The sequence below is a fragment of the Rattus norvegicus genome, chromosome 8 (assembly GCF_036323735.1).
Source record: "Rattus norvegicus strain BN/NHsdMcwi chromosome 8, GRCr8, whole genome shotgun sequence".
In the NCBI taxonomy this organism is placed as follows: Eukaryota; Metazoa; Chordata; class Mammalia; order Rodentia; family Muridae; genus Rattus; species Rattus norvegicus.
Window position 1 is genome coordinate 129,544,728 of NC_086026.1, and position 26,958 is coordinate 129,571,685.

General features: G+C 50.2%; 1 protein-coding gene across 8 annotated transcripts in view; it reads right to left on the minus strand.

Moving 5' to 3' along the window:
* Positions 1 to 3,703: 3,703 nt before the first annotated feature.
* The window catches only part of Ulk4 (unc-51 like kinase 4), a 295,125-nt gene continuing 271,870 nt past the window's right edge, over positions 3,704 to 26,958 (minus strand). For all 8 annotated transcript variants that reach the window (XM_039082734.2, XM_039082731.2, XM_063265850.1 and 5 more), the window contains 2 exons: positions 5,630 to 5,715; positions 3,704 to 3,870 (listed from right to left, as the gene is read on the minus strand). In XM_039082734.2, the coding sequence (XP_038938662.1) occupies positions 3,807 to 3,870; positions 5,630 to 5,715 (150 nt within the window). In that variant the 3' untranslated portion in view covers positions 3,704 to 3,806. The remainder of the gene's footprint in view (positions 3,871 to 5,629; positions 5,716 to 26,958) is intronic.

Genomic DNA, 26,958 nt, shown 5'->3' on the forward strand with positions numbered 1-26,958 from the left:
GCCCAGGGGAAGGGAAGAGAAGGGGCGCCATTAGGGTGCCCAGGCTGTCAGGGTAGAGAAGGACCAAGTCTGAATGGGCACGCTCGGTGACCCTTAGCAGTGTCACACCAAAACCCAGGCAAACCAGAGAAAGGAAGCGTGTTTGTCGGCCTTGAATATTGTCCCTGGCTGGCTGTGCTTTGATGAAGTGACTGTCCTGCCACTTCTGACCAAAGGGCTGAGCAAGCCTGTGTAGCCAGCCCTCCTTCTGCTCACTCTTGCTTGCCCGGGAACTAGGCAGACACTTCTGCAGTGGTCTCTGTGCTACACTGAGAATAACTAAAGCTGGAAGCCAACCGAATAAGCCCTTCTTTAGTTAGGCTGGTGTCGGCCCCACTGAGTAGTCGTGAAGCTCTGCCTGGGTTTGGACTTCCAGTGTCGGTGCTAGTGTGACTCGCTTTAGACGGCTATTTGCTTTCCTGGGTTTTAAGATTGTGCCTGTTAAAGCAGCATGGAATTCTAATTCACAGGAGGAGGAGGGCCAGCCCTATGAGGAAGTCCTCAGATACCCACTGGGGTCCAGAGTTAACAGGGTAGAGCTTTACTGCAGTTGGCCTTATGGTTTTTTTTTTTTTTTTTTTCCTTTTTTCGGAGCTGGGGACCGAACCCAGAGCCCTGCGCTTGCTAGGCAAGTGCTCTATCACTGAGCTAAATCCCCAACCCCGGCCTTTATGTTCTGAATCACAGTAGTTCTGGTTCATGCCTAGAAGCGTCAGGTCCTAACTGCAGAGGAGGCAGACCTCAGGCAGTGGTGGAGGTTTGTAGGAAGCAAGCACCACTTTAGCGCACTCAGTAGGGCAGCATTCACAGACGGCATGCCTGGGAGTGTGAGGTACACAAAATGCTGGCAGACACCCACACTTCTGAAGAGATGCTGTAGGGGGGAGCTCCTGTGCTTCGTTTGTGACAGGTGCAGGTGGAGGGAGGATAGGGCTTTGCAGAGGGAGCATATAAACAGCAGAGACCCGGGGGGGAGGTCCATGAGGAGTGTGGTCTGTCCATTCTCCTCCTAACCCCTCACTGCAGCACTAGCAGTAACAAGTCTCTGCAGTCAGTGGCCAGGCCAAGCAAGCAGCGCCAGAGAGGGCTGGCTCAGCGGGTGATTGGAGCTCTGGAACCTACGATTTAAAAGCCAGATGTGGCAGGAGAACTGCCCAGAGTGGAGCCCAGCAGCAGAATCAAGTCGCCCAGGCTGGTGAGATGGCTCAGCAGGTCAGGTAGTCAGAGGGGAAACCAACTTCCCCCTTCCACACGGCAGTGGCATCAAGTAAGTGAAAGTGGGATGATGTTTTTAAGAAGACACTGCCTCAACAAGGTGGAAGGCAACTGGCCCCACAGTAGTGCCCTGACCTTCGCACGTGCACCGGGGTGGGCGTGCACACGGGTTTCAAAAGGAGAGACACAAACCTCTCAGGCAGGGAATGGTTTCCATTTCCAAGCGATCGACATCAACAGTAGAACCACACCCCGGGTCCATTAGGGTAGGGCCAGGGGACTGAGCCAGATATTCTCAAGAGCTTGAGGTGCTGTCAGAGGCAGAGCACTGTGGGTAATAGCAACTCCCAACTGCTAAGCAAGTTGTCACGTGACCATTTGCTGAGCATTCAGTAGAAGAGAACCCAGTGTGGCTGAGTTGAGAGGAAATCATTGAAGTGCATAAATAGAAAAACAGAGAACAGGCAGTTCGTGGCTGCTGGCCTTGTAGCCCCTACAAAAACAAGCTACATCAGGAGCCGGGGCAGCATCGTGACCACCTGCTGCACAGGGTTCAGTGGGATCTGTTTCTGGGCCTGTTGCCTCTTGGTTAACCCCTTGGTTATCACATCTGTCTTCTATCCCTGGAACCCCAGGCTACAGGCAAGGCCACATTTCTTCCCTTGTGCCACCTTCGGCGTGGGTGAAGCGAAGGCTGTCACAGCTAAAGCCGCCTGGGCTGTGGCTGGCTCTGTCTGCACCCATGTTCTGAGATCTGGGAGGTTGTACACTACTTCTTCAAGGGTCTGGGGAGAGGGGTAAAGGACACTTGTCAGCTGCCTGGGACTGGGGCAGGCTGGACCAGAGCACAGGACATGCCAGCCCAGTCAGTGTCCTGGGAATCTGGTAAGTGCATGCAGAAAACAGGTGAACACATGAGCCTGTGGGCAGACCACCACAGCTCCCTAGGTATCCTCAGGACAGCTGTGGCCATTGCTGACTGCCGTGGCTTAGGGCCTGCTCCCTGCCTGGTCCTCTGCTTCCGTGTCTGGTGTGCTGAGTGGTAGCTGGAGTTAGGGAGTGAGACTGGAGTGCAGGCAGAAGCCTGGGTCTGGATGGCCACCACCAGAATTACAAGAGCTCAGGGCAGGGGCTGGCTGGCTATATGTCTGTTTTCTCGAGGGAGGACAAAGGAGAAGCTGTGCTGGCCTCCTTCCCCTGACTAGCCAGTGTCTCACCTATCAAGTCTCCACTGGAGTTTGTAAGTTTGGGAAACAAGCCATGTCACATTGAGTGGGAGAAGCGGGGGATAGGAAGTGTGTGTGTGTGTGGGGGGGGTGGCGGCCAGGCCTCAAGTCTAGCAAGACAGCAACCCCAGGTCCCCTCCCTATAGACAAGCCACCTGATGGAATGTTCTGGAATGTTAAAGCCTTCCTGGTTTAGATTGCTCTATATTCTTCTGAAAGGGAGAGAGGAAGAGGATGTCCAGTTGCTTTGAAGCAGTTCCCAGCACTGGACAGAGGGAGGGGAAGTAAGATCTGAACCTGCTCCCTTAGAACACTCAGCCATGTCACTGCATAACGCAGCCAGGCCAGGTCTGCTTGGGCACAGCCTGGTGAGACACCACTCCTAGCTGCATGAAATCCTTAGTGCGTCTATGTCTGTCACCCCATCCAAGTCCTGCTCAGGACAGTGGAGCCCTGAATCCAGTCATGCAAAGGAGCATTGTAGGCGAGAGGAGGGGCCAAGGTCACCTGGGCTGTGGTATGTCAGGCATGGTGTGGCCCTTTTCTTCATGAGGCTAAATGGGAGCTGGAAGTCTCTCCAGATTACCTTATCAGGGCAGGGCTGCTGGTGATAGTAGGACCAGCTTCCCTGCTACAGAAGGGATCCTCTGCCCTCCCCCCCACCCGCCCTGGGCTAGTTGTTCATATGTGCACACCTCTTCCCCAGAGACATCCTGGAGTAGGTAATGGGCTGCCTATGTCTGTTCTCTTGAGGGAGTAGTGGATGGGCCAGTAGAAACCTGGTTTGAAGAAGTCCCGGAGGCCCCAGCCTCCCATCCAGGGCTGGCTCAAACAGTCCTGCCCCACAGTCCTTCATCCTTCAGTGTCCACTAAACTTGTCACCTGGCACGTGGCAGAGATTGTATAAGGGGTGAGGGGCAGTTGGGAGAAGCAAATCTGCTCTGACACCAACATCCCCACAGCTGCTGGACTCTAGTGTCCTGCACACCTGTGTGCAAACTGAACTTGCTGTGCACGTGAGTTTCACCCAGGCCTCCCTAGGATTCTTGGAATTCTCCATCCTTGAGAAAGAAGTGGCCATGTAACACCAGAGGAAAGTGAGCCTTAGACAAGTCTCCTTGGCTGCTGATGAGGATTGTGGCTCATCTGAGTGGAGGCCACTTGACCACCACATAGGGAGTAATAGGTTAGTCATCTCAGTGAGAGGGCTTGAGGCGCTCAGGTTCTGGCCTATCGATTTTATTAGCTCCACGTGAGGCTGGGGAGAGAGGACCGAGTGGGATCTGACCGTGCTGTGTAGTGGATGGGGCCACAGGACGTCCTTGTCTAATGCCCAACAGCCTGGAGGAGATCCAGGGCCAAGGAAGCCACGACAGTGTCGACGGGTGAGCTGTGGGAGACACAAAGGGGGTAAGGTGTGTGGGCCAAACATCCCCTTAAGAGGGCTGGGCCTCTTGAGCCCACATATCAGGAGCCCCATTCCCTAAGTCCCCTGTTGGGTCAGTGTCTCTCAGCTGCACCTCAGCCTCAGGCCTTGGGCACCGCCTGCCAGTTGATTGTGCCTATGTAGGTCGGTGGACAGGGGTAGCCAGCCTGCCCACCCCTGGCTCCTACACCCCTCCACACCCACTCCAACCCCTTCTTGCTGCACTGCTAGATCCTGACCACCATGTACTGTGGGATGATGCTTGGAGCTGCCAGTGGGCAATTAGGAGCTTAAAATAGAAACTCTGTTTGTGTGAGATACACACAAACCTGGCCAGGAACAAAGAGAAGCATGGCACTCGGCAACCCCCTGAAGAGAAAGTTAGACCATGGGTGGCACCGTCGAAGGCAAGGAAATAGCTCTTAGTGCATAATCAGGTGGGCGGGTGGGGTGCCGCATGAAAGCTGCAGTCTAGTGGCTAGGGCTGCCACCCGGAGACAGTGTTGTGCATTCCTGTTCTGTGCATCAAAGGCCCTGAGGGGTGGTGGAATGTCTTTGAACTTGGCCTGCTTCTGGCAGAGTCCAGGCCAGTCCTGTGGGGCCATGCTGCCCACCAAAGGCCCAGAAGGGCTGGCATGGATGGAAGGCCACCCTCCTGGCAGGGCAGTCTGAGCAGAGCAGTGCCACCCACTCATCCGGCCTCTGCAGGTGGGGACATCTGAACAAACCCTGAGAGACAAGGCAAGGTCTGCCTGTGACCTGGGTGTGGGCGGAGAGGTCACAGCCTTGCAGAATGTTAAGCCTTGTTTGGAACATTAAGCCTCTTTTGAACACATTTGATCCAAATTTAAGTCCAGCACAAAAATAAAGCCACCTTTGGTCTCAAGGCAAACAACCTCAGCAGGTGTGGAGACCCAGATGGCTGGCAAGAAGGGCTTCAGGGAGCTGGCTGACCGCCTCCCTGTTCAGTGGTCCAGCCACCCTGCGCACTGGTCACTGTGCACTAGTCAGCACTGGTGGCTGTTCCTGCCCTCTACCTAACATGGGTCCCAGCAGATGAGGACTGCTGTCCAAGCCAGCCTCTTCCTGCCCTCACAGGACTGGGCGTGAGCTGCTGCACAAGCCTCAGCGCCACAGCTGCCTTCAAATGGATACCAAACCCCAGATACTGTGTCTGAGAGCATTGGGCTCCCTTTAGAAGTGCATTTTCCCCAGGGTAGGGGATGCAGGGACCAGAGCCATCTCCCTGGGCTCTGCTCACCAAGCCTTATCCTGGCCAGGCTGCAGCACTGAACTGACTGGTTGTCAGCCGTAACCCTGCTTTCCAAATTGGGTACCTGTCACTCGAGGCTGTCACTCCACCAAGCATCCTCACCGCTGAGATACCATGTCTGCCCTTCAGTGTGTATGACATACTCCTTGGGTGACCAGCCAACCCCCAGTCCATGTTGTCAACAGACTGTCCAGTGAGGGGTGGGAGATGAGGCTTATCCCCATACTGTCAGCTGCTGGGTGTTAGGTCCCCCTAAAGAAGGGCTAAGGAAGGGAGCCTGGCGACTGCCTCTGCTGACTCCCACAGTCTTCCACCAACAGACGTGTGTCCCTTCCCTTCCCCAGTAGGAATCCAGCTGTAAAGTGACAGGCCACAAGACATTGGCCCCTAATAAGTGAGGGAGGGAGAGGGGGGCAGAAATGGTTCTGACCTGAGCTTGGCTCCTCATACCTGTGAGCTGGAGCCAGGCGCTCCAGGGCCTGCAGAAGGCTGCCGGTGTTCCTGAGGCTTTCTAGGAGCTTCTCATTGGATGTCACCTGAAACGCAAGAAGACAGCTTCCGTTGGTCCATCCCTGACTTGTGGCTGTTAGATGAGGGTCATGCCCCATACAGTGGTCCATAGTCACTTTGCAAGGTAAGCATTTAGTATGTTCTAGGTAACATGGAGGATAATGAACCCCACAAAGTCCAGTTGCCTTGCTCTTGACCTCAGGAAGCTAATGCTGGCCTCAGGTTATTGCCTTGCCATTCAATCCTAGCAGCTAGGCAGGATTAGTGTCTCTCATTTTCAGGATGAGCCTGAGGACTTGGGGGTTGCATGGATCCTAAGCTACATGTGGTTAGATCTGCACCTCCACTAAGATCATCTTCCCCTTCCTGGTGTGCCAGAAGCCAGCTGTCAGTTTGATGCCATTAACTGGTTCCTTACAGAACTGCACATAAAGACGGATGTTTGAAAATGGCAGCTGTAGCCCCCTGATGGCTAGAGTAAGCACAAACTTAGAGGCTGCATGACATATGTCTAGGCCCACTGGCTGCTCTCCACTGCCCCTCGAGGGGGACTGCACACACATGTGATGCATGCAGAGGGCGTGCTTTGGGGAGTCATCCCATAAGCTGCAACGGAATGACCTTTACCCACAAGCCTGCTTAGGAAGCGCAAATGGGACAACTGAGTGCCCAAGAGAGTGGGCCGTGATATGAGCACAGGCGTAAAGAAAGCTGAACATGGACCGATCTGCCCCAGGACACTGCACGCCACCTTAGCAGAGAACCCACTTTCTGCAGTGTGCCATCATCAATAGACACATCTGGTCAGAGTGCTGAGGATAAGAGACTAAGTCTTCGTCAGTCCCCCACACTCGAGGTCCAGCGAGTGAGTGTCTTGGAAGAGGAGGCAGGAGAGAATGTAAGGACGAGGGTGGAGGGGCTGTGACATGCTGTCCTTCAGGGCATGCCCTGGCTACTGCATTCATTGACACCTGCACAAGGTCAAGGCAGGGAGGGAAGGTGCTCTCTGGGCTCCACAGAGAGGGGGAGGTGCTCTCAGGGCTCCATAGAGAGGGGAGGTGATGGCTGCTGTGGGAGGGAGAAACATTCTTTGTGTCTCATGAACCAGTGGGTGATCTTACACCTGAGCAGTACAGACAGCACTAACCTGACCTAATGGTTTTTTAAAGGACAGAGTTGGTCAAAGGGCTGTGTTGGGGAATGTGGGAGAAGTTGAACGGAGGTGGAAGTAAATGTGTTGGTATTTATTGTATGCATGTGTGAAATTTTCAATAAAGAAATGTTACAATTTTCTTAAGCAAACTGAAAGAGCTTACAGAAAACAGTGAGATCTGGGGCACTCCAGTAGCAGTTGCTGACTTGTAAGGGGGAGGACATGAGACATTACAGCTATGGGGAGCTCCAGAGCCACTGAGTCCCATAGAAAGCACACACGTCATCTTCTCCGTCTCCCTGAGCACAGACGCCACCCAGGCAGGATGTACGGCCTGCTCTCAGGCACACTGTCCAGTCAAGAGCAGCAGGCACGTCTGGGCAAGGCCACAAACACCTGAGCTGCCGTGTGCCTGCCTTTGCCGAGAGCTCGAGAGCTCCAGCTCCAGGAGTCCACACAGACAAGTGGACAGATGTCCAGGAGACGTGGGGAGCAGAAAGTTCCCAAGCTCCCAGGGTGGACAGGCTTTCCTACTCCTTAGCTTCCTATCTGATGTGCCCAAAGCCACAGGGCCATGGCCCCTCAGTGGCGGTGACTGTTAGCTGGAGCCCACAGTTGAAGTGCTCTCCTCTGCTCTAACTGTTGGCCTCTGACGTGCAGCTGCACATAGACAGCTTCACAGCAGACAGAAATGGGAGACCTAGGAGGCCACCGGGTCCTGAGATGATACTGATCTGGGAGGGCCTTGGGAATGCAAACCCACAGACCTATGTCTGCATGCCTGGCTCACCCCACCTGTGCAGACTTGGGATGGTCTGACAGTATACCAAAGACCTGGAAGTCACATCCCAACCTGAGCCCTGGGCAGGGGCAGGGACACACCAGGTAGAGTCACACAGCACTTAGGAACCTTTGACCCGAGTCTGAAGCAGGAGTCTCAAGTAGTGGCTGAAGCTACAGAGCAATTTCTGCTGCTTAAACAAAAATATTAGCATTGCTAGTCGGTTTCCAACCAGATTCAACAAGATGATAACCAGGATGAAATGTGAAATTAGCACACAAACATCCTAAGCATCTAAACTGACATCCTTTGACCAAAATTGAACTGTCAATCACTAACACTGTGGAAACAGGATAAGGAGGAACCAATGGTGGCAGAGAACGTATTCCTATGGGTGGTCACACGCATGCACACAGGCACACACGCACATGCACACACGCACATACACACACACACACGCGCGCGCGCGCACACACACACACACACACACACACACACACACACACACACAGAGGAGCAAGCCTCTGAGAGTATGGCCCTGCAGGTTTGTACTGCTAGAGCCGCAGAGTACAAGGACAGAGAAAAAGCACATGCAAATGTGAGAAATCACAGCTGCAGCTCTACAGATGTGTGCAGTGAGATACTTCCTCAGGTCACACCCAGATACCCATAACCCAGCCAGGCATGTGGCACCCACCTGTTATCACAGCACTCGGGAGTTCATGGTCAGCCTGGGCTACCTGAGACCCTGCATCAAAACAAAGCAGGCCTGTGTTTATGGGCAGTGGTGCCTGTGGAGGCCAGAAGATGGCATTGGGTCTCCTGGAACTGACATTTCAGGTGGCTGTTTAGCCATGTATCCTGGGTGCTGGGAACTGGACACCAGTCCTCTGGGAGAGAATAGAGGACTCTTAACCATTCAGCCATTTCTCCAGCCTCCTGTACAAAGTATTTTATTATCTTAGTGCTACCACTCACTAAAGCTAGCAGAGACAAAATAAAGGACATACAGGTCCTATAAGACCCCAGCCTATGCCCATCAACTCCCCTTAAAGCATACCCAACAACCATAAAGTGCACCCCAATATCTGGGCTACATATTCTGACCCACGACTTGGGCAGAAGACCTCTGCTTTTCTGGAAGTCACACATTCTCAGGACCTAAAAGGCAATGTTGGCGCCCAAAACTCCAGAATTCACACCGGCCACAAAAAAGTCCAGCAGAGACGCCCTATTAGACCCGAAGACTCCTGGTCACCAGAACCCCAGGCCACTTGGGCCAGAAGATCAGAAAAGAAACAAAACTAAAAGGGGGTGGGGTATTCAAACAACAGCAACAACAGAAACAAACTCCCATCTAAGGAAGATGAACTCATGATGAACACCTAAACCTATAATAACCTCAGACCCAGATGCTAGAGCAGAGGAACACACATAACACACATAACACATAGGAACACACATAACACACATAAGAACACATCAGCCAGGGGGTCCTCAAACCCAGATGCTAGAGCATAGGAACACACCAGCCGGGGGGTCTGTCACCACCACATAGGAACACACATAACACCACATAGGAACACACATAACACACATAAGAACACACCAGCCAGGGGGTCCTCAAACCCAGATGCTAGAGCATAGGAACACACCAGCCGGGGGGTCTGTCACCACCACATAAGAACACACATAACATACATAACACCACATAAGAACACACCAGCCGGGGGTGTGTGTGTCTGTCACCACCACATACCAGCTGTTATACTTCGGCAAGCCCTGGATATCCAACACTGCTGAAGCATAGGAAAATGACCTTAAACCCAATCTTATGAAGAGGACGGAGGGCCTTAAGGGGATAAATCCCTTAAAGAAACACAGGAAAATACTATCAAACAGTCGAAGGAAATGAATAAAACTGTTCAAGACCTGAAAAAGGGAAAAGAAAGGCAATAAAGAAAACACAACTGAGGGGATCCTGGAGGGAGTGGGAAAGCCCAGGTCAGAGAACAGAACTGTAGACACAAGCATCACCAACAGAATACAAGAGATGGAAGAGAGAATCAGACATAGAAGAGACGATTGAAGAAATTGATACATCAGTCAAAGAAAATGTTAAATGTAAAAGTTATGGACACGAAACATCCAGGAAACCTGGGATATGGTGAAAAGACCTAACCCAAGAATAATAGGAATAAAGGGAGGAGAAGAATCCCAGCTCCTAGGCCCAGAAACTATTTTCAGCAAAATCATAGAAGAAAATTTTCCTACCCTAAATAAAGTAACACCTATAACATACAAGAAGCTTACAGAATACCAGATAGGTTGGACCAGGAAAGAAAATCTCCTTGCTGCTTAATAATCAAAACTAAATATTCAACAAAGAAAGAATACTGAAAGCTGCAAGAGAAAAGGCCAAGTAATACATAAAGTCAGACTATCAGAATTACACCCGACTTCTCAACAGAGACTCTAAAAGCAGAAGAGACTGGGCAGGTGTCTTGCAGACTCTAAGAGACCACAAACGCCAGCCCATATTACTATACCTCTCAATCACTATAGAGGGGGAAAAGCAAGATACTCCATGACAAAACCAAATTTTAACAATTCTATCCACAAAGCCAGCCCTCAGCCCAAGTTGGTTAACTACACACAAGAAAACACAGGGAATAAATAATTTCATGCCAGTAATACCAAAAGAAGGGATTTTTAATTTTTTTTTTTTACCACAACAACTACATGCCTACATGAAGAAATTAGTGAGCTCTCATACTAGTGACTTAACAGCACACCTGAAAGTTCTAGAACAAAAAGAGTACGTGGACTCAAGAGGAGTAGACAACAGTAAAAATCAAACTCAAGGCTGAAATCAACAAAATTGAAACAAAGAGAACAATACAAAAACCAACAAAACAAGGAGTTGGTTCTTTGGGGGAAATCAAAAGGATAGACGAACCTTTAGCCAAGCTAACTAAATGGCAGAGAGAAAAGATAAAATTAACAAATTAGAAATGAAAAGGGGCGCGTAACAACAGACACCGAGGAAATCCAAAGAATTTGGATTTCAAAAACCTGCACTCCACAGAATTGGAAAATTTAAAAGAAATGAACAATTTTGTAGAAAATTTTGAAGAAAGACCTGATGACCCTTTAGATTTCCTAGGTGTCTGTTGTTGTGCCCCCCTTTTCCTCTTATCAAAGTTAAAATCAAGATCATATAAACAACCTAGATAGACCTATGTCTCCTAAGGAAATAGAAGCAGTCACTGAATGGCTCCAAAAGCAAAAGGAGCCCAGGGCCAGATGGGTTTGGTCCAATAGCTCAGGTACTAAGACCAACACTTAATAAATGGGACCTCAAGAGACTGAAAAGCTTCTGCAAGGAAAGTACATCATCAAAGGACAAAATGGCAGCCTACAGGATGGGAAAAGATCTTCACCAATCCCATACCCAACAGAAGGTTGATATCCAAAATATACAAAGAACCCAAGAAACTAGACATCAACAAAACAACTCAATTTAAAAATGGGATATTTTTAAATTGAGATCTAAACTGAGAATTCTTGACAGGCTAATGGCAGAGAAGCACTTTAATAAATGCTCGACATCCTTAGCCATTAGGGAAATGCAAATCAAAACAACACTGAGATTCCAACTTACAGCCATCAGTATGGCTAAGATCAAAAACTCAAGTGATAACTCATGCGATGAGGATGTGGAGCAAGGGGAACACTCCTCCATAGCTGGTGGGAGAGAAAACTTGTACAGCCACTTTGGAAATCAATTTGGCAGTTTCTCAGAAAATTGGGAATAGTTCTACCTCAAGACCCAGCTATACCGCTCCCGGGCATATACCCAAAAGATGCTCCACCATCCCACAATGACACCTGTTTCACTATGTTCATAGCATCTTTATTCGTAATAGCCAGTAACTGGAAACAACCTAGATGTGCCTCAACCAAAGAATGGATAAAGAAAAGGTGGTCCATTAGCACAATGGAATATTACTCAGTTGTTAAAAACAATGACATCATGAAATTTGAGGACAAATGGATAGAATTAGACAAGGTCATCCTGAGGTAATCAGATACAGAAAGACAAACATGGTGTTTGTTACTCACTTATAAATGGTTTTAGTCATAAAGGTATAGGATGCTATAATGCACAGACCAAAGATGCTAAGTAACAAGGAGGGCCTAAGGGGTGACACGGCAGTCTCACTGAGAAGAGCAAATAGAATAGACATTGCGGGTAGACCAGGGGAAGGACCTGGACAGAAGTGGGGGTGGGGATGGCAACAGGACAGATCAGGCGCGGGGAGGACAGAGGGAGAGACTGGGAGAGAGAACGGGAAAGGGGAGGGGGCATCTCTGGGACAAGCTAGAAACCTGGGGCAATGGAAAACTCCCAGGAATCTGTGAGGGTGATCCTCGCTAAAATTCCTAGCAATGGGGGATAAGGCCATTTCCTGCGACAAGGCAAGACTCCCAGTGGAGGGGACTGGACACTAACCCAACCATGACACCTTCAACCTACAGTTGTCCTGCCTACAAGATGTGCAGGGGTAAGGATGGAGCAGAAATTGAGGAAGCAGCCATCCAATGACTGCCCAGCTTGAGACCCATGCCATGAGAGGGAGCCCACCCCAACACTGCTAATGATATTCTGCTGTACTTGCAGACCAGAGCCTAGGATAACCATCATTAGAGAGGCTTTACTCAGAAACTTATGGAAACTGATGTAGAGACCTGCAACCAGACATTAGGTGGGCTTGGAGAATCTTGAGGAAGAGAGGGAAGAAGGATTGAAGGGGCCAGAGGAGTCAAGGATTCCACAAGAAAATCCAATCAACTGACCTGGGCCCATAGGGGCTCACGGAGACCAGGGACCATGCATGGGACTGACCGAGGCCCTCTGCACAAATGTTACAGTTTTGTAGCTTGGTCTTCAAGTAGGGCTCCTAACAGTAGGAAGGGAGGCAGTCTCTGGCCACACTGCCTTCCTTGGGCCCCTTTCCTCATGCTGGACTGCCTTTGCTTGCTCAATAGGAGAGGATGCCCTAGTCTTACTGCAACTTGATATGCCAAGGCTGGTTGATGTCCATGGGAGCCTCCCCTTTTCTGAAGAAAGAGGGAGGAGTGGATGGGGGTGGGGAGGGAGAGAAGGGCTGGGGGAAAGGAGGGAGGGGAAGCTGGGGTCAGGATGTAAAGTTAGTTAATTAATTAACTAATTAATTAATTAAAGGGGGATGCGGCACCATTCCCCACTGGGGTCCCAGACTGAATAAGATAAAGTGAACTGAAGCCAGCTTCCTGACTGTGGATGTGATGTGACCAGCCACCTCAAGTTGCTGCCACCAAGCCTTCCCTACAATGAACCATGACCCAGAATACCTTTCTCCCTGAGAAAACAAAAAGAAGACATAGCAGATGGACTGAGGTGCAACACTACACCTGTTCACATAGAGCGAAAGAAAGCCAGAAAAGAGAAAGTGGGGGCATTGGATAAACAAGTCCCATAAAAAGACGAGATCCTGTCAGAACCCCACAGAGTCAGCAACACAGCAGTAAATGAGTTTTACAATAACCCAGTGACATACCAGTGATGTACCACCCTGCCAGCATCCAGAAAGTTTAAAAAGTGTGATGGAAGTCCTGGGAAGAATTTCTGCAGATAGATGACTAACTGGAAAGGAGCCCGGGGAAACAGAATAAAGGACTGAAGGACTCAGTCTCCAGTCTCCTCTGGGCCTGGAGTGACCTTGCAATGTGGGAAAGGCAAGAGGGGGTGGGCTAGGACTTGGCTGTGGCTCCTTGGTCCCAGTTGCAATAATCTGACAGGTAGTGTTTGGCTAACATCAAATCAAAACAGAAACAAAAATTACTCCAAACACACGAAGCTCACCAATCACTAGAGCTGGGGAATTTGACCTTAGCATCAAGGTGAGTTTTATCCAGTTTCATTTCTGTGGCTGTGTTAAACTCTGGCAAAAAGCAGGCTGGGGGAGGAGGGGAAGAGGCTATTTCAGCTTATCTGTCATTGTGGGGAAATCAAGGCAGGAACTTCAAACGTAAAGTCACAGCACATCCACAGTCAAGAGCAGGGGAAAGAATGAATGTGTGCTTGCCTAGCCCAATTTACCCATCCCTAAACAGTGGAGAATGCCCTGCCTAGGAAATGGTACTGCCCACAGTGGGCCAGGTCTTTCCGCACCAGCAGACTAAATTCCCATAGACATGCTCACAGGTCTAACAAATATAGACGATCCCTCACTGAGACTCTTTCCAGGTGATTCTAGGTTCTGTCTAGTTGACACAAAAGTTTAGTTAACCTAAAATTTGTGTCTAGTTAACCAAAAGTTTGTGAATAGTGAACCAAAAGTTTTGAAATAATTCTGGGGCTGCAGTTTGGTATGTATATATATGCGTGTATCTGTGTATGCATATACATATACACATGTACATATGTATACATGTACACAGTCTGTATAAATACATAAGACCTGGAAACATGCTTCAAGTAACATCCAGTGTGACTCCTCAGTCTTCCACTATTGGCTTCATTAACACGGTGCACTGAGCAGCATCCACCCACTCAGCATGCACAGAACACCTGAAATAAATAACCCAATGTTGATGAGAGCCACTGCCATCCTGTAGACCGGCTGTTGGGTCCTCCCAGGCTCACGGCTGCAAGGCAGATTCTTTGTACAGACTACTCTGTGGAAGGTTCTGGTTCTCTGACCTCAACTTCTGCTTCTCACACAGCAGCCCAGCATGAGGAACGACCCTGGGTCCTCTAGCCCAGGTCTGCCTACTGGCAGGACCTCGTCAGAGTACAGCCTAGGCTGCGAGAGCCAATGACTGGTTTGCTGGCCATTCAGGGACAGAGCCAAGCCTGTATATCAGAATGGACTATGCTGTCCATCTCCACAGGCTTCAGGAAATTGTGTCAATAAACATGACTCATAGTGAGATGTGTGCATGTGTGTGGTATGTATGTGTGTGGTATGTACAGATGTGTGTGTATGTGTGAGGTGTGTGTGTGTGTGTGAGAATGTATGAATGTGTGTGAGTGTATGTACTAGGAGTGTATATGTTAGAGTGTGTGTATGATGTGTATGTATGTATGAATGTGTGTGTGTGTGTGTGTGTGTGTGTGTGTGTGTGTGTGTACGGGCCCTGATTGTGATGTTTGTTTATGACTGTTGATATCTTTGTTGAGCCTGCGTGGCAAAGCGAAGCTGAGGGACTTGAGCATCCCTGCCAGGCCGGGTAGTGCCAGGAGTCAGGATACACCAGAGGCAGCCCAGGTGCTCTGCGGCACTTGTTCCAGACACACACATCACACAGGAGGGTTATCTTTAATTTTTTGGGCTTCAGCTCTCACAGATACAAGTAAAAACAAGCAGGTAAGTATGACAGCTGTACTTCACAGAGTTAAATTTCAAAACCAGACCTTACAACTCTGCCCTGTTGCTGGCTCTTACCTGCTCTGTCTCCTCAGCTGTGTTTTCATGTCTTCAAAGCTGTTTCTCTTGAATGCTTCTCAAGACACAGTCGCCCTCTCTCTGCCATCTGCCACCAGGGCGGGATCTGAGGAGAGCCCCCTGGTGTGATGGCATGGGCCAGTCCCTCTCCTGCCTTCTAGCATGTGTTGTGGGGTGCATTCTGGGTCTTCCCAGAAGCCTCTCTGGCAACTGTGAAGGTCTCACCTTGTGTTAGCCCACACTGCTCCATGTAGGCTCCTGTGTGCCTCGTGAGCTCCAGAGGACGCTGACTGAATGCATCTCAGATGGGTGGATGGACGGAGAATTTTCACAGTCTTCCTGAGCTGCACTGGGGGCTCCCCAAGTTTCTTTAGAGTTTTTTATCTTCTACACAAATGCATGTGAAGCCCCTAAACAAGGAGATGAGCTAAAAGAAATCTGGGTGCCTCAAAAAGCGGGTCGCACATGTCTGAGTGAGTACTCTGTCAGTGTGAAGAGACACCATGACCCTAGCAACTCTTACAAAGGAAAGCATTTAGTTAGAGTTGCTTTATGATGGCTGAGGTTTAGTCCGTTCTCATCATGGTGGATAGGATGGTGGAGTGCAGGCAGACATTGCACTGGAGAAGCAGCTAAGAGTTCTTCATCCCAACCGATCGATCGATCGATGGATCGTAGGCAGCAGGAAGAGAGGAACCTGTGGGCCTGGCTTGAGGGTTTGAAATTCTAAAGCCCACCCGCAATGACACACTTCCTCCTGAAAGGTCACAGCTACTCTAACAAGGCCACCCTTCCTAATGCCACTCCCTAGGCATTCAAATACATGAGCTTGTGGGGCTGTTCTTATTCAAACCACCACACCCAATCAGTAGCACGCAAGAGTTTAGAGGAAACCTGCAGGTCTCAGAAGAAGAAATGCAGTCAATGTGTGTTGGCTTTAATCTCCACACCCTCAGCCTTCAGAGAAATGGAAATCAAAGCTACACTGGGATTCCATCTCAGCCCATCAGAACGGCTGGAAAACACGTAAGGGCTGCAGAGACTGGAGCGCTGGCTGTCTTTCCAGAGGACCCAGGTTTGATTCCTAGCAACCAAGTGGCAAGTTCCAAGGGACTTTGACCTTAAGTTCCAAGGGACCTGATACCATCTTCTGGCCTCTGTGGAGACTGTTCATACATGCATACATGCATGCTCATGTACATGCAGATTAAAATTTAAGGAGGCTTAACCTCTCCTGTTGGGAATGTAAAGTGGAACCCCCACTGTGGGAGTCAGTGCAGAGGTTCCTTATGGCCCTGAAAAGAGAACTGAAAAGTGAACCAGGCAAACCGCCCTGGGTGCAGGCCCACAGGTGTCTAAGTCTGCACAGCAGAGAACCAGCATGGCCACACTTACTGCCATGGCTCACAACAGCCAGGAAACGGACCAGCCCGGGCAGCTGTGGCACACTGATGACACAGTGGGGTTGTTCTCTGGCTGAGAGGAAGGAGGAAATGATAAAGCTGTCAGGGGATCTCTCAGAGGGCTCATCGTGTTGAGCAAAGTAAGTTGGCCTCGGAATGGTGTTTTCTCCCATTTGTGAGCTCTGACAAGAAGCCAAAGTGGAGCCCTGCGAGGAGGGAGGGTAAGAGGTCTGTAAAGCTCGTAGCACTGTGGTCAAAGGGGACAAGGGACACAGCCCATCCCTGTGTATCTCTGCAGACTTGCTGCAGGCAGCAGGCTGGGAGAGCAGGCTTTGCTTTAGCGAGGCACTGATGCTGGCCATCTTCATTCTTTCTTTTCAGACCCTCTCTCCTCCACAAACACCCCCTCCCCAGCCTCTCCTGACCTCACTACTCCGTCTAACTGGACTCCTACTTTCCCGTCATGTCTGATCTGAATCTGCGCAATCAGAAGCCATAGATGGCAAGACGGGGCCTCAGTGCTGTTCTTTCCACCTGTAAGACACAATTATCTTCTAGACGGATTTGTCCACAGGTGCTTCCTCCTTCACGTGAGGCTGGCCAGGTCTCTCAGCTCTCCACAGGGCAGGCAAAAATGCCCTTATTGCTTAGAAACTGCTCATAATTACCTCTGTTTCCAGCCATTAAACCCCATACATTTAAAGCGTTGAATGTAAGAGAGCTGGTTGGGGAAACCGTTTAGGCCTGATGGAACTGTCCACAATTGCCAGGCCCAAAGTAAGTGAGGGGAAGGATGGGTTTAATTGGCAAGAACTGACAGCTGTGGACTTCTTGTGGGATTAGGCACAGACTAGAGTCTACCCAGAGAAAGTCCTAGTGAGATACGGGGTCAAGGTGCCCATTTGCCAAGAGATTACACTAAGTGCTTAGAAACTAAAGCAAGGGTCTCCACGGTGACAGCAGGTGACCGTGGGATGTGCTTGGAGTAATTCCTGCCCGGAAAGAATGTTCCAGGTAGTAGCTGTCATGTGACCTGGCAAGTGTGAGGACCTGGCTCAGAAGGACTAAGGCACTGGGTAGACACTGTATACCTGAGCTACAGTTTTGTAGCAAGTTGGCCCTGTGACAGTGAAGGTATTACCTCTGTGCTCAGAGTCAACAGGATATGTGTGAATATGTGTAATGAATATGTCTTTCTGCTTCTCTGTGTATATATGTATTGCATGTATGTGTATGCATGTGTCATATGTGTATGTGTGTGCACATGTATGAATATGTCTTTCTGCTTGTCTCTGTATTGTATATTTGTGCATGTGTGTGCTTATATGTGTATAATATGCATGTGTGTATGCATGTGCCATGCATATATATATATGTGTGCATGTGTATGTATATACCTTTCTGCTTGTTTGTGTATGTGTGTATATATTTGTGTATGTGTGTATGCATGTGCCATGCATATCTATGTATATACCTTTCTGTTTGTGTATGTGTGTATATATTTGTGCATGTGTGTATGTGTATGTATGTATGTATATATGTGCCATGCATATGTATATAGCTTTCTGCTTGTCTGTGTATGTATATTTGTGCATGTGTGTATGTATATGCACATATATATGTATATGCATGTGTCATACATGTTTATGTATATGTGTATGTATGTGTTGTGCATGTATATATATGTGGAAAGGGCAAGGAGGAGACTTGGAGGGGAAGAATAACCTAATAGCCATTTTTCTCTCAACTTGCCTGTGGAGGAAGGGAAGCTAAGTGGAGCTATGTCAGGTCAACAGGCTAGGAGGACATTACAAAGTTTTGGCCACTCAACTGTTCTATGTTGTTTGGCCTCCATGTGTTAGATCAGCGAGGAAGTCCTTACAGAGCCCCCTTTATAATGTGAGCCCCTATAAGCATCTGCAGCAAGTATGGAGACTCCAAGCTCAAGGTGTCCCCTCTACCCAGAGTCAGTATCCAGCCACACCTCCCATCTTCAAATGCCAGCCCCGTGCCCTGGCTTCATCTGCAGAGGGCACAGAGCTACTCAGGGGACGTGGAAATGGAGTTCTCTGCTTCTATACCATGAAGGACTCAGGTTCACAATCTTACCAACAGACTCACTACGTGAGTGTTTTGGTGAGTGACCCCTTTCCAGCACATCGCAAAATTGTCTCGGCCTTCTGAGCCACATTACACCAGACAGTCGCTGTCACAAGACCCCCTCACTGTCACAAGACCCCCTCACTGTGACAAGACCCTAGTTATGACCAGCAGTGGGTTTTGCTCATAATTTGAGCGGAGACACCTTTGCTACTGGGAATGCATGGCACCCACAAGTATGGAAGGGAGACAGAGGGGACATTACAGGGTGGACCTGGTCCACAAGCTTCTTGAGGGAGCCTGCATGCACGGAACTAGAAGACTAGAAGTTCTTGGGTCAAAGGGACAGGGAAGGAGGCCACAGTGGCCAAGCTGGTGGCTGAGCCCGTGTCCTGCCCTTCTCAACGTGGGTCAGGTCCCACCCTCATTCCGAGGCAGGTAAGAAGCTGATGGAGGCCAGTGGGTAGGTACACAGCTATGGGAAGCCAGAAGCAGCAATGCACGGGCCCAGGAAGTGCAGCAGGAGGCAGGTGCCCCTGTGAGGCTCACCTTCACCCAGGGACCTTCTCGGAAACTGGCTGGACACCAAGATGGGAGCCAGGAAAGCCATGTGAGTCCACAGCGACTCATGTCCTGTTCTGTCCTCCAAATGTCACCTTAAATGTCTGTGTCTCTAAGGGGCATTGAAATTTCTTCCCATTAGCAAAACTTGGAGGAAATTAGAAAGGAAAATTGGAATTCAAGTATATTTTTGGTTTACATGATTAAAGTCGTCAGGCACCAATTAGTCAGAATTTAAGCCGGGTTCTGATTACTGGCCTGCCGAAGTTCCCACGCTCCCTGTGGTTTTAGTCAAGGGTCTTGATCAAATGCTTGCAGCCTCTTTGGAAGTATCTGACAGATGACCCAAATGAACAGCTCCCATGCGAGACGTCCCCCCCTTAGCCAGCACCACACACTGAGCACTTTCTTTGCGGTGCCTTTGAGGAAGTTGTCTGCAGAAGAGAGAAGAAGGGTTTTCAGCTCAGAGCACCAGGACAGCTGTCAGCTGACTGAACACACATTACACATGACTGAGGGAGACAAGGAACTATGGTGGGGTGTGAGGCTTCCTGAGAAAGGGTTAAATTGGTCTCCACAAACACACTGTTAACTAAAGCAAGACTTGGAGCCTCTGGGGAGCATCTTGGCCTTCACAATGATGTAAAGACACTGAACTGACAGCATCCCTTGGCCTTTGCCTGCTGGACCTAGCTGGAGAGAAGTAGGGGGAGAGTTGGGGGATATGTTGCGATAAATATTAAAAATACCCTCACTTGCTGGCACCATGGGGCTGCATGGCATTAGCAGGAACATTCTCGTTGGAGGGCACCATGCCCTGCTACCCCCAGCTTTTCTGTCCCCGGCAGTCTCTCCACCCCTGCTGCTAACCACATGCAGTAGCCGCCCTCTCCCAGCTGGCTCTCTGCTGCGAACTCTGCTCACATTGCCTGCAACCCGGTAAAAATCGGAACTCTAGCAGTTTGCAATTCAGACTTATGTGTTAAATTCTCAATCCACAATGTGTCCACACAATAAACTCACAGCCAATTGATAAAGATATAAACCGCCCACCGAGATAAGATAAATTGACCTGTAGAAGTCCATCCCTGAAGAAATATTCATAACTAGCAGTGGGCATTAGGCCACACGGATCTGGGTCGTCCTTCTTTGCCTCCATTTTGGTTCTTGCGTTCTCTCCATCCAATCACAGGCCTTGCCTTAACTTGTGCCAGCCCTCACCTGCATATAGACATCACCCTACAGGGATACTGGTGGCCCTGTCATGACAGGGCTCGTGATCTGTGGTCACGGATGGCCAGCCAAACCCCATGTTCTCTTGGAAAGTGCTAGACACTTGAGCAGAAATGTACAAGCTATCTTGAGCGGAGTCTCCTCCTGTGGGTGGAATCAAGGCTCTGGAGAAGCTCTGCTTTGTTACACAGAGGGACCAGGGCAAGGATGTGACAGATGGAGTCCCAGTACCCTGACAGGAGGAAGGGGGACTCCCTCTTGATCTTAGCAGGGTACCTGGGGAGGTGGGGTGGCTATCTGTTCCATGGTTCCTTCACATGCCTTAGTGTCAGCCTTCTTGACAGCCCGGAGTGGAATCCGGAAGACCCGCCCAGCTCTGCCTGTTGGAGCATCATTTGGGTTCAAATGGAAAAGCTGTCTGAGGCGCTCCAGCTCCCACCGAAGGCGCCAGGAGAGAAACAGACCGCTGAGCACTTTGTGCGTCCCGTTTTGATTAGCCTTCACACTGTCCCAACTCGCTATTTCTCTTTTGATGTCTAATTTGCAGTCAACCCCTGTGCTTGTCATCTCAAACACTATAGATTTTATTTCTGGACGTTCTCCTTTGAAAAGCTCTCCAGACCTTTTGCACATATGCATGGAGCTAACTTGTCTAACCGTTCTGAAGTCCGAGTTGGTGCTGGCTTGATTTCCTCCTCGCTGCACCTTGGATGACATTTGTTGCCAGGCGATGAGGACTTAGCTCCTGACTGCTTCTCTTGCATTTTCTGTCTGGGGGATGCGTTGACTCAGAAACATTCTGATTCTCTGGGGCCTTGCTGCTTCTCTGCTTTGCTAGAGCTCCATCCAGGGTGACTTTTTCCCGATCAGTGGTCAGAGTGCTGTGTGTTCTACTTGACACCAGTCAGCACAATAGGAGGCCTGGCTGTAGATGGGCACTTGGACAGGTTTCCTGTGAATCCATTCCATCTTCCCTAGCGTGTTGCATGGGTGTACATGAGTCCTGCTCAGTGGGCTGCAGTAGACGCTAAGCTTCCCGTCCACATCTGTATCCTGAGTCTCAGCCACCTTGGCAAACCTCTGCTCTGTCCTCTGTGCTCTGCTCAGGGACTCTGCTGCAGGCCAAGGCCAGTTTCCCACATGCCATGGCCTTTGCCTGCTTGCTCGTCACCTCTTGGGGGCCACTAGCTATCACTGTCACTGTCACTGTCAGTGTCTAGTGTCATGCTAATTCCTCTACCTGCTCCATTCCTCCTCTTGGCTATTTCAACCAGAAGCAGAAATTCTAAATATTAACTTATAACATTCCACTTCCCCACGTCCAGCTAATGTCTTCCCTATAGCTGCTTCCTGGGAGGCATCAGGTCTTTGGTTCTGTGAGCAGTCCTCAGCTTATGGTATAAATGTTACCCAGAAACACACAGACAACAGCACACAACCCCGCCACAGAGGTTCCATTTTTCTTCCAGAGATAAGGATTAATTAACTTCCCTAAAAGGCCTAAGGACTGACTCTTAAAAGCTGGTAGCACCCTCAGAATCCTGATTTAAATTATTCATGAGATCTTTGCCACCAACAAATCCAAATTAATGTCAAGCCTTGGCCTAGAACCCACGGCCATAACAACAGTGGCCCAGAAGAAAAAAATATCATGGATCGGAATGACTAGCTCTTGTGGACTGAGAGGATTTATAATGAGCAGTGTGGTCATCTCCACCCTGGGCTTCTACTCAGGTAACAGGAAGGACAACAAAGGCTTATATGACAAGCTGCCCCTGTCACAACCACATGGCTTGGATACCCTGGGCTCAGGGCTTTGCTTGCTAAGAATTCCGGGTAAGACTACATGAATTTTTAGTAAGCTATGGTTGCTCCCTGTACTGCCCCTCAGATTGGCTCAGGGGCCCATCTTCCAGGGCAAGGAGAAGTGGGGTATCCTAGGAGGGAGGAACAGGGTGGGGGAGAGAGGGAGAGGAGAGGGAGAGAGAAAGAGAGAGAGAGAGAGAGAGAGAGAGAGAGAGCAAGCTCCTCCCACAGCTCATGGTGTGCCTGGCAAATGCCCTGCAAAGGCTCTTTGTGAATCTCTACACAGACCAAGGGGACAGTGAGAAGCCGTCCTGCACACAGTCCCTGCCAGTTTTCAAGGGTGACATCATGGCACCTTGTTAGGGACTTGGTGGCAACATTTGCACATGGATTTTGCTTTTAAAAATATTTGTCTTATCCGACCCACCACTCAGGCGATTCCAAGGCAAGCCATTAAGAATAGAGAAACAAAACATTAGATCAAAAGATCAAACTTTAAAGAACGCCCACAGGATCAAAGCCTCTCCTCATCGCTGGCTGTGGGGAGTGTCTGGCGGAGGCAGAAAGTAGCCTTTTGAGAAATACCCTTTCAAAGGAAGATGAGAATCCACCCTCAGGAATGGCTTAGGGGCGGGAGGAAGGAGCAATGGCACCCGCAAGCTTGGGGTTCTCGTCCTGACAAGTCGAGGCGTGAAGGTCAGATGCTCTGGAACTCCAGGGAGCACCCACTGGATGGTTGAACGTGGTCAGACCCTTTCCTCACATGTGCAGGGGCCGAGGTGACAACAGATCTGCCAGGCCCCTCACTAAGACTGGCCCAGCTGCCACTGTGGGCACCTGGGAGGAGCAGGTGGCTTGTGGGCTGCAGCAGCAGAGTAGGACATCAGCCCAGAGGAAGGAGACTGCACTGTTCCCGTGACACTGCGGCGGGGAGACTCCTGCTGAGCCACATGGTGACTTAGAGGAGCACCCCAGAGGAGAAGGGGGGCTGGAAAGGTCCTCATGAACCCAGGCTCTGCCACAGTGGCTGGCCTCAGACAGTGGATTCTATCCTCTGACCAGGTTAGACCTTCCAGTCTCCTGGTTGCCAGCAGTGCTGGGGGCACACTAGGCTTGTAACCAAGGACTCCTTCTCCAGAGCCTGGGGGAGTTCAGTGATTTAGTTTCCTTTGAAGGAAGCTCTTCACCTCAGAACTGAGCTCTGTCAGTGGTTGCCTGCTTGGTTGTCTCAGGCCAGAGTTCTTGCTGTTGTGCCTCTCATTTGGCTGAGGTGTGTGTGGTGTGTGGTGTGTGGGGTGTGTGTGTGTGTGTGTGTGTGTCTAAGGATAACAGACGTGATCACAGGTGACAGAGGTGGGAAAGGTCAAGGCACGCTGGTCTGAGGCTAACCTCCAGAGCTCAGCAGCTCCTCTTCAAAATCAGACAGACAGAAAGAAACCTGATACCATAAAGCCAAATCCCACGTGGAAACAGCCAGTGTGAACAGAACCGAAGGCTGACAGGTAGTTGCGATGGCTGTCACAAAGGTCCCCTTCCTGCACAAGTGCTACTGAAACCTGGAGTATGGGGTCAACTCTACCAAGCAGAGATAGCCAGGGAGCAGCCAAGGTGGGTCTGTGCACATTACAGTTTTGCAATTGACTAAAACCTGAGAGACTGACATCAAGCTGGAATCCGTCAAATCCTAGGAGAATATCCTTCTTGGGACCTGGTTTGTCGGGCATGTTGGGGGGCCTGGCTGAATGAGGAGCCCTTTCCTTTCAGAGATAAATGCCTAGCAATGCCCTGTAGGTTAATGAGGGCACATTACAGCCTGCAATGCCTCCAGACATCAACGCCTGTGTCCTTGTGAGACCCAGAGAGGCGGCTGTTCCTTGGCTCTCTGCTTTTCAGAAGTGGAGTGTGTAAGGCCATGGAGGGAAGTCTCATGAATGAGGCTGGCAGTTCAGTGAGGTAGGACTGGATCTGTAGGTCTGTCTAGGCTAGATCCAAAGGCTACAGACCTGCTGTCAGCTACAGCAGGGCCCCCAAAGTCCATCTCGGAGCTACCAGAGGAGGAGACAGGGCACAGCAAAGGTCAAGATAGGGGAGACATTTCTTCAGAGCTCAGGAGGCATGGCCATGACTTAGGAGAAGGGAGGCTGGGGGCACAGGGGACATTCTGTCTATTCCATGTTCCAGGATTCCCATGTGAAGGCTTTGTTCTTCAACTCCCCAGCCTGCCTCTTGCTTTCTCTCTGTAAGACCTTCACACGACAGGTAAAGGTATCCAGGAGACAGGAGTCAGACTAATGGCCACCTGACATGTCCCCACAACTGCTCTCTACAAGGGCCACAGACCACACCTTCCTGGTGGTAGGATGCTGCACTGTGTCCTGTGCTTGCAGATTGCTCGATGAGGCTGGCAGAGGGGATGGCGCAGAAGCCCGAGACATCCCCAGTAATCCTGAACCTAGGGTGCCTGGCGGCAACTGATGAAGCCAAGAGGTGAACATGTTCAGGTCGGGGCTGACTGTGAGGAGGCAGACGGCGTGCCCGGAGCAGGAGCCGGGCCTGTGGAGGGTTCGGCTGGTGAACTATAGCCTTGCTGGCATGAAGGTCTGACTTGGACCCTGAGACCCAGTAAAAGGGGTTGGGTATGGTATTCTATGCCTGTAATCCCTGCTCTGGGGAGGCAAAGACAGGTGGATCCTGGGTGTGCTGGCCAGGCAGCCTAACCTAAGCAGCAAGTTCCAAGTTCAGTGAGAGACCCTGTCTCCAAAAGACAAGGGGGATGGTGTGTAAGGAGGAGGAACACACAAGTTGTCCTACGGTGGGCGTGCCTGCGTGTGTGCGTGCGCGCGCGCGCACACACACACACACACACACAGACATTCTCTCTCTGTCTCTGTCTCTGTCTCTGTCTCTGTCTCTGTCTCTCTCTCTGGGACTGTTACCCAACAGGCAGGACCTGGGTTGCCTGCCTGGAGGCTGACCAAGTACAGGGTTTAGGGCCCGCCCCCTTCTAGCAAGCAGGGATAAATTGTTTCTGCTTAATTTTGTAAAAGGAAGAAAAACAGAATCGGGGCAGACAGAGGGATATGGTTTCCTGCTGGCTGGAGAACTGAGGTGTTGTGAGAGTGCAGCTTCCATGGCTGTGCCCCTGGGGCATGGACTCAGCTGTGAATGGAGCGGGGTGCTTATCTTTATATTGATTTTTCTTGGTCCAAAATTCAGAAACAAAATCAGATCAAACAGGGCCTCCAAGGGGTGAAATTTGGTTATGTGATTTTGATCTGCAAAGAGCAGGGCTATGCCAGGACCAGTGAAGGACAGCCTCAGCTCTCCTTTCGCCCCTAGGGCATGGGTGCTCTGGGCATTTGAGCTCATCTGATGGTGTGGGGCGTAGGTGAGTTACAGAGAACCACACTTTATGTCTCTCAGGAAGTGCCAGGCTGAGAACCTGCCACATGCAACAGTCCTTTCTGCTGTTACTCTGATCGAAAGACGGAAGGGGGCGGAAAGAGAGAGGAAGACTGAGAGGGAAGAAGAAAGGAGGGAGGGAGGAAATGGGGAGAAGAAGAGAGGAGGGAGGCAGGGAACAAGTGTCCGTGTACCAGGAGCCCTCTCTGTGATAAAGCCCATCCCAAGGCGTTGTGACCCAAACGCCTCTCAGGGGCTCCAGTCCATAACACTGCTGCCTTGAGGATTAAATACCTCCTGAGCTCTGGAGACAAGATCCAAGCCAGGAGAGCTAGTTTCAACCACAGAGGAGCCTCTCCTCCTCCTGAGATGATGCTGTCATTTTCCAGAGTCCATACAGGTGAGTGTGAATGCACAGGTAAGTGTACATATGAGTGCACAGGTGAGGGAGCAACAGTCATTCCAGTCACTCAAGGGGACATCAATTTAGTCACCAATGTTTACTCCTGTGTGCCTTGTTATTTACCAAGGTTACACATAGGGTCCTGTGAGGACAGGGCACATGGAGTCTGCTCTCTTCAGCTTGGCTGAGAAGCCTTCTGGGCCTTGATCCCACGAGCCTATGTAAGTACAGTCTGAGGATTAAGTGCCTTTGGAGCTACTTTCAAGCAGCCAGTGTCTGAGGCAGGTGAGAGATGACTTATGGGAACACAGAGACTTCTTCGATGAGAAGAAAACTGTTAAATTTCGGTGTGAGTCTTGTGTCCGTCCAGCAGTCAGTGGACAGCACGGTGATTATGAAACCCAGCTCTGGTCTCACCCTTCCTTCTCAATGCATTCTACCCAAGTACTCCTCTCCACACAGCTTGCCCCAGGGAGGGTGAACACCAGAGGGGTATGTGAACAGCCTATGCTAATCCTCATAAACTCATTTCTAGACAAGCACCTCAGCTAAAGGCAGGAGTGTGCTGAGACCTTGGGAAAAGGCTCCTGTCTTAGGGCCTCAGTATGTTTCAGAGAACCCTCTTAGGCACCTACAATTCAAGGGCCAGGCAGTTATGTACCCTCCTGTGTCTCCAGGCTCTCTGTGCTAGCAATATGCCTGCTCTGTCTCCACCAGTCCGACACAGACCTATTTCCTGTCGATAATGTAAAGTCACTACTACATGGGCCTCAGAATACTGTAGGAGACTCAATTCCCAGACTCCTGATGGGCCCAACACATGGTACTTAGAAAAGGGTGTGTCCAGTACACTTGTGGAGCATCTTGGGAAGATGCTCTCCAGGAAAGAAGCCCTCTTTGAGGCCATTATTTGAATGGCCAAGGTGCCCAGTAG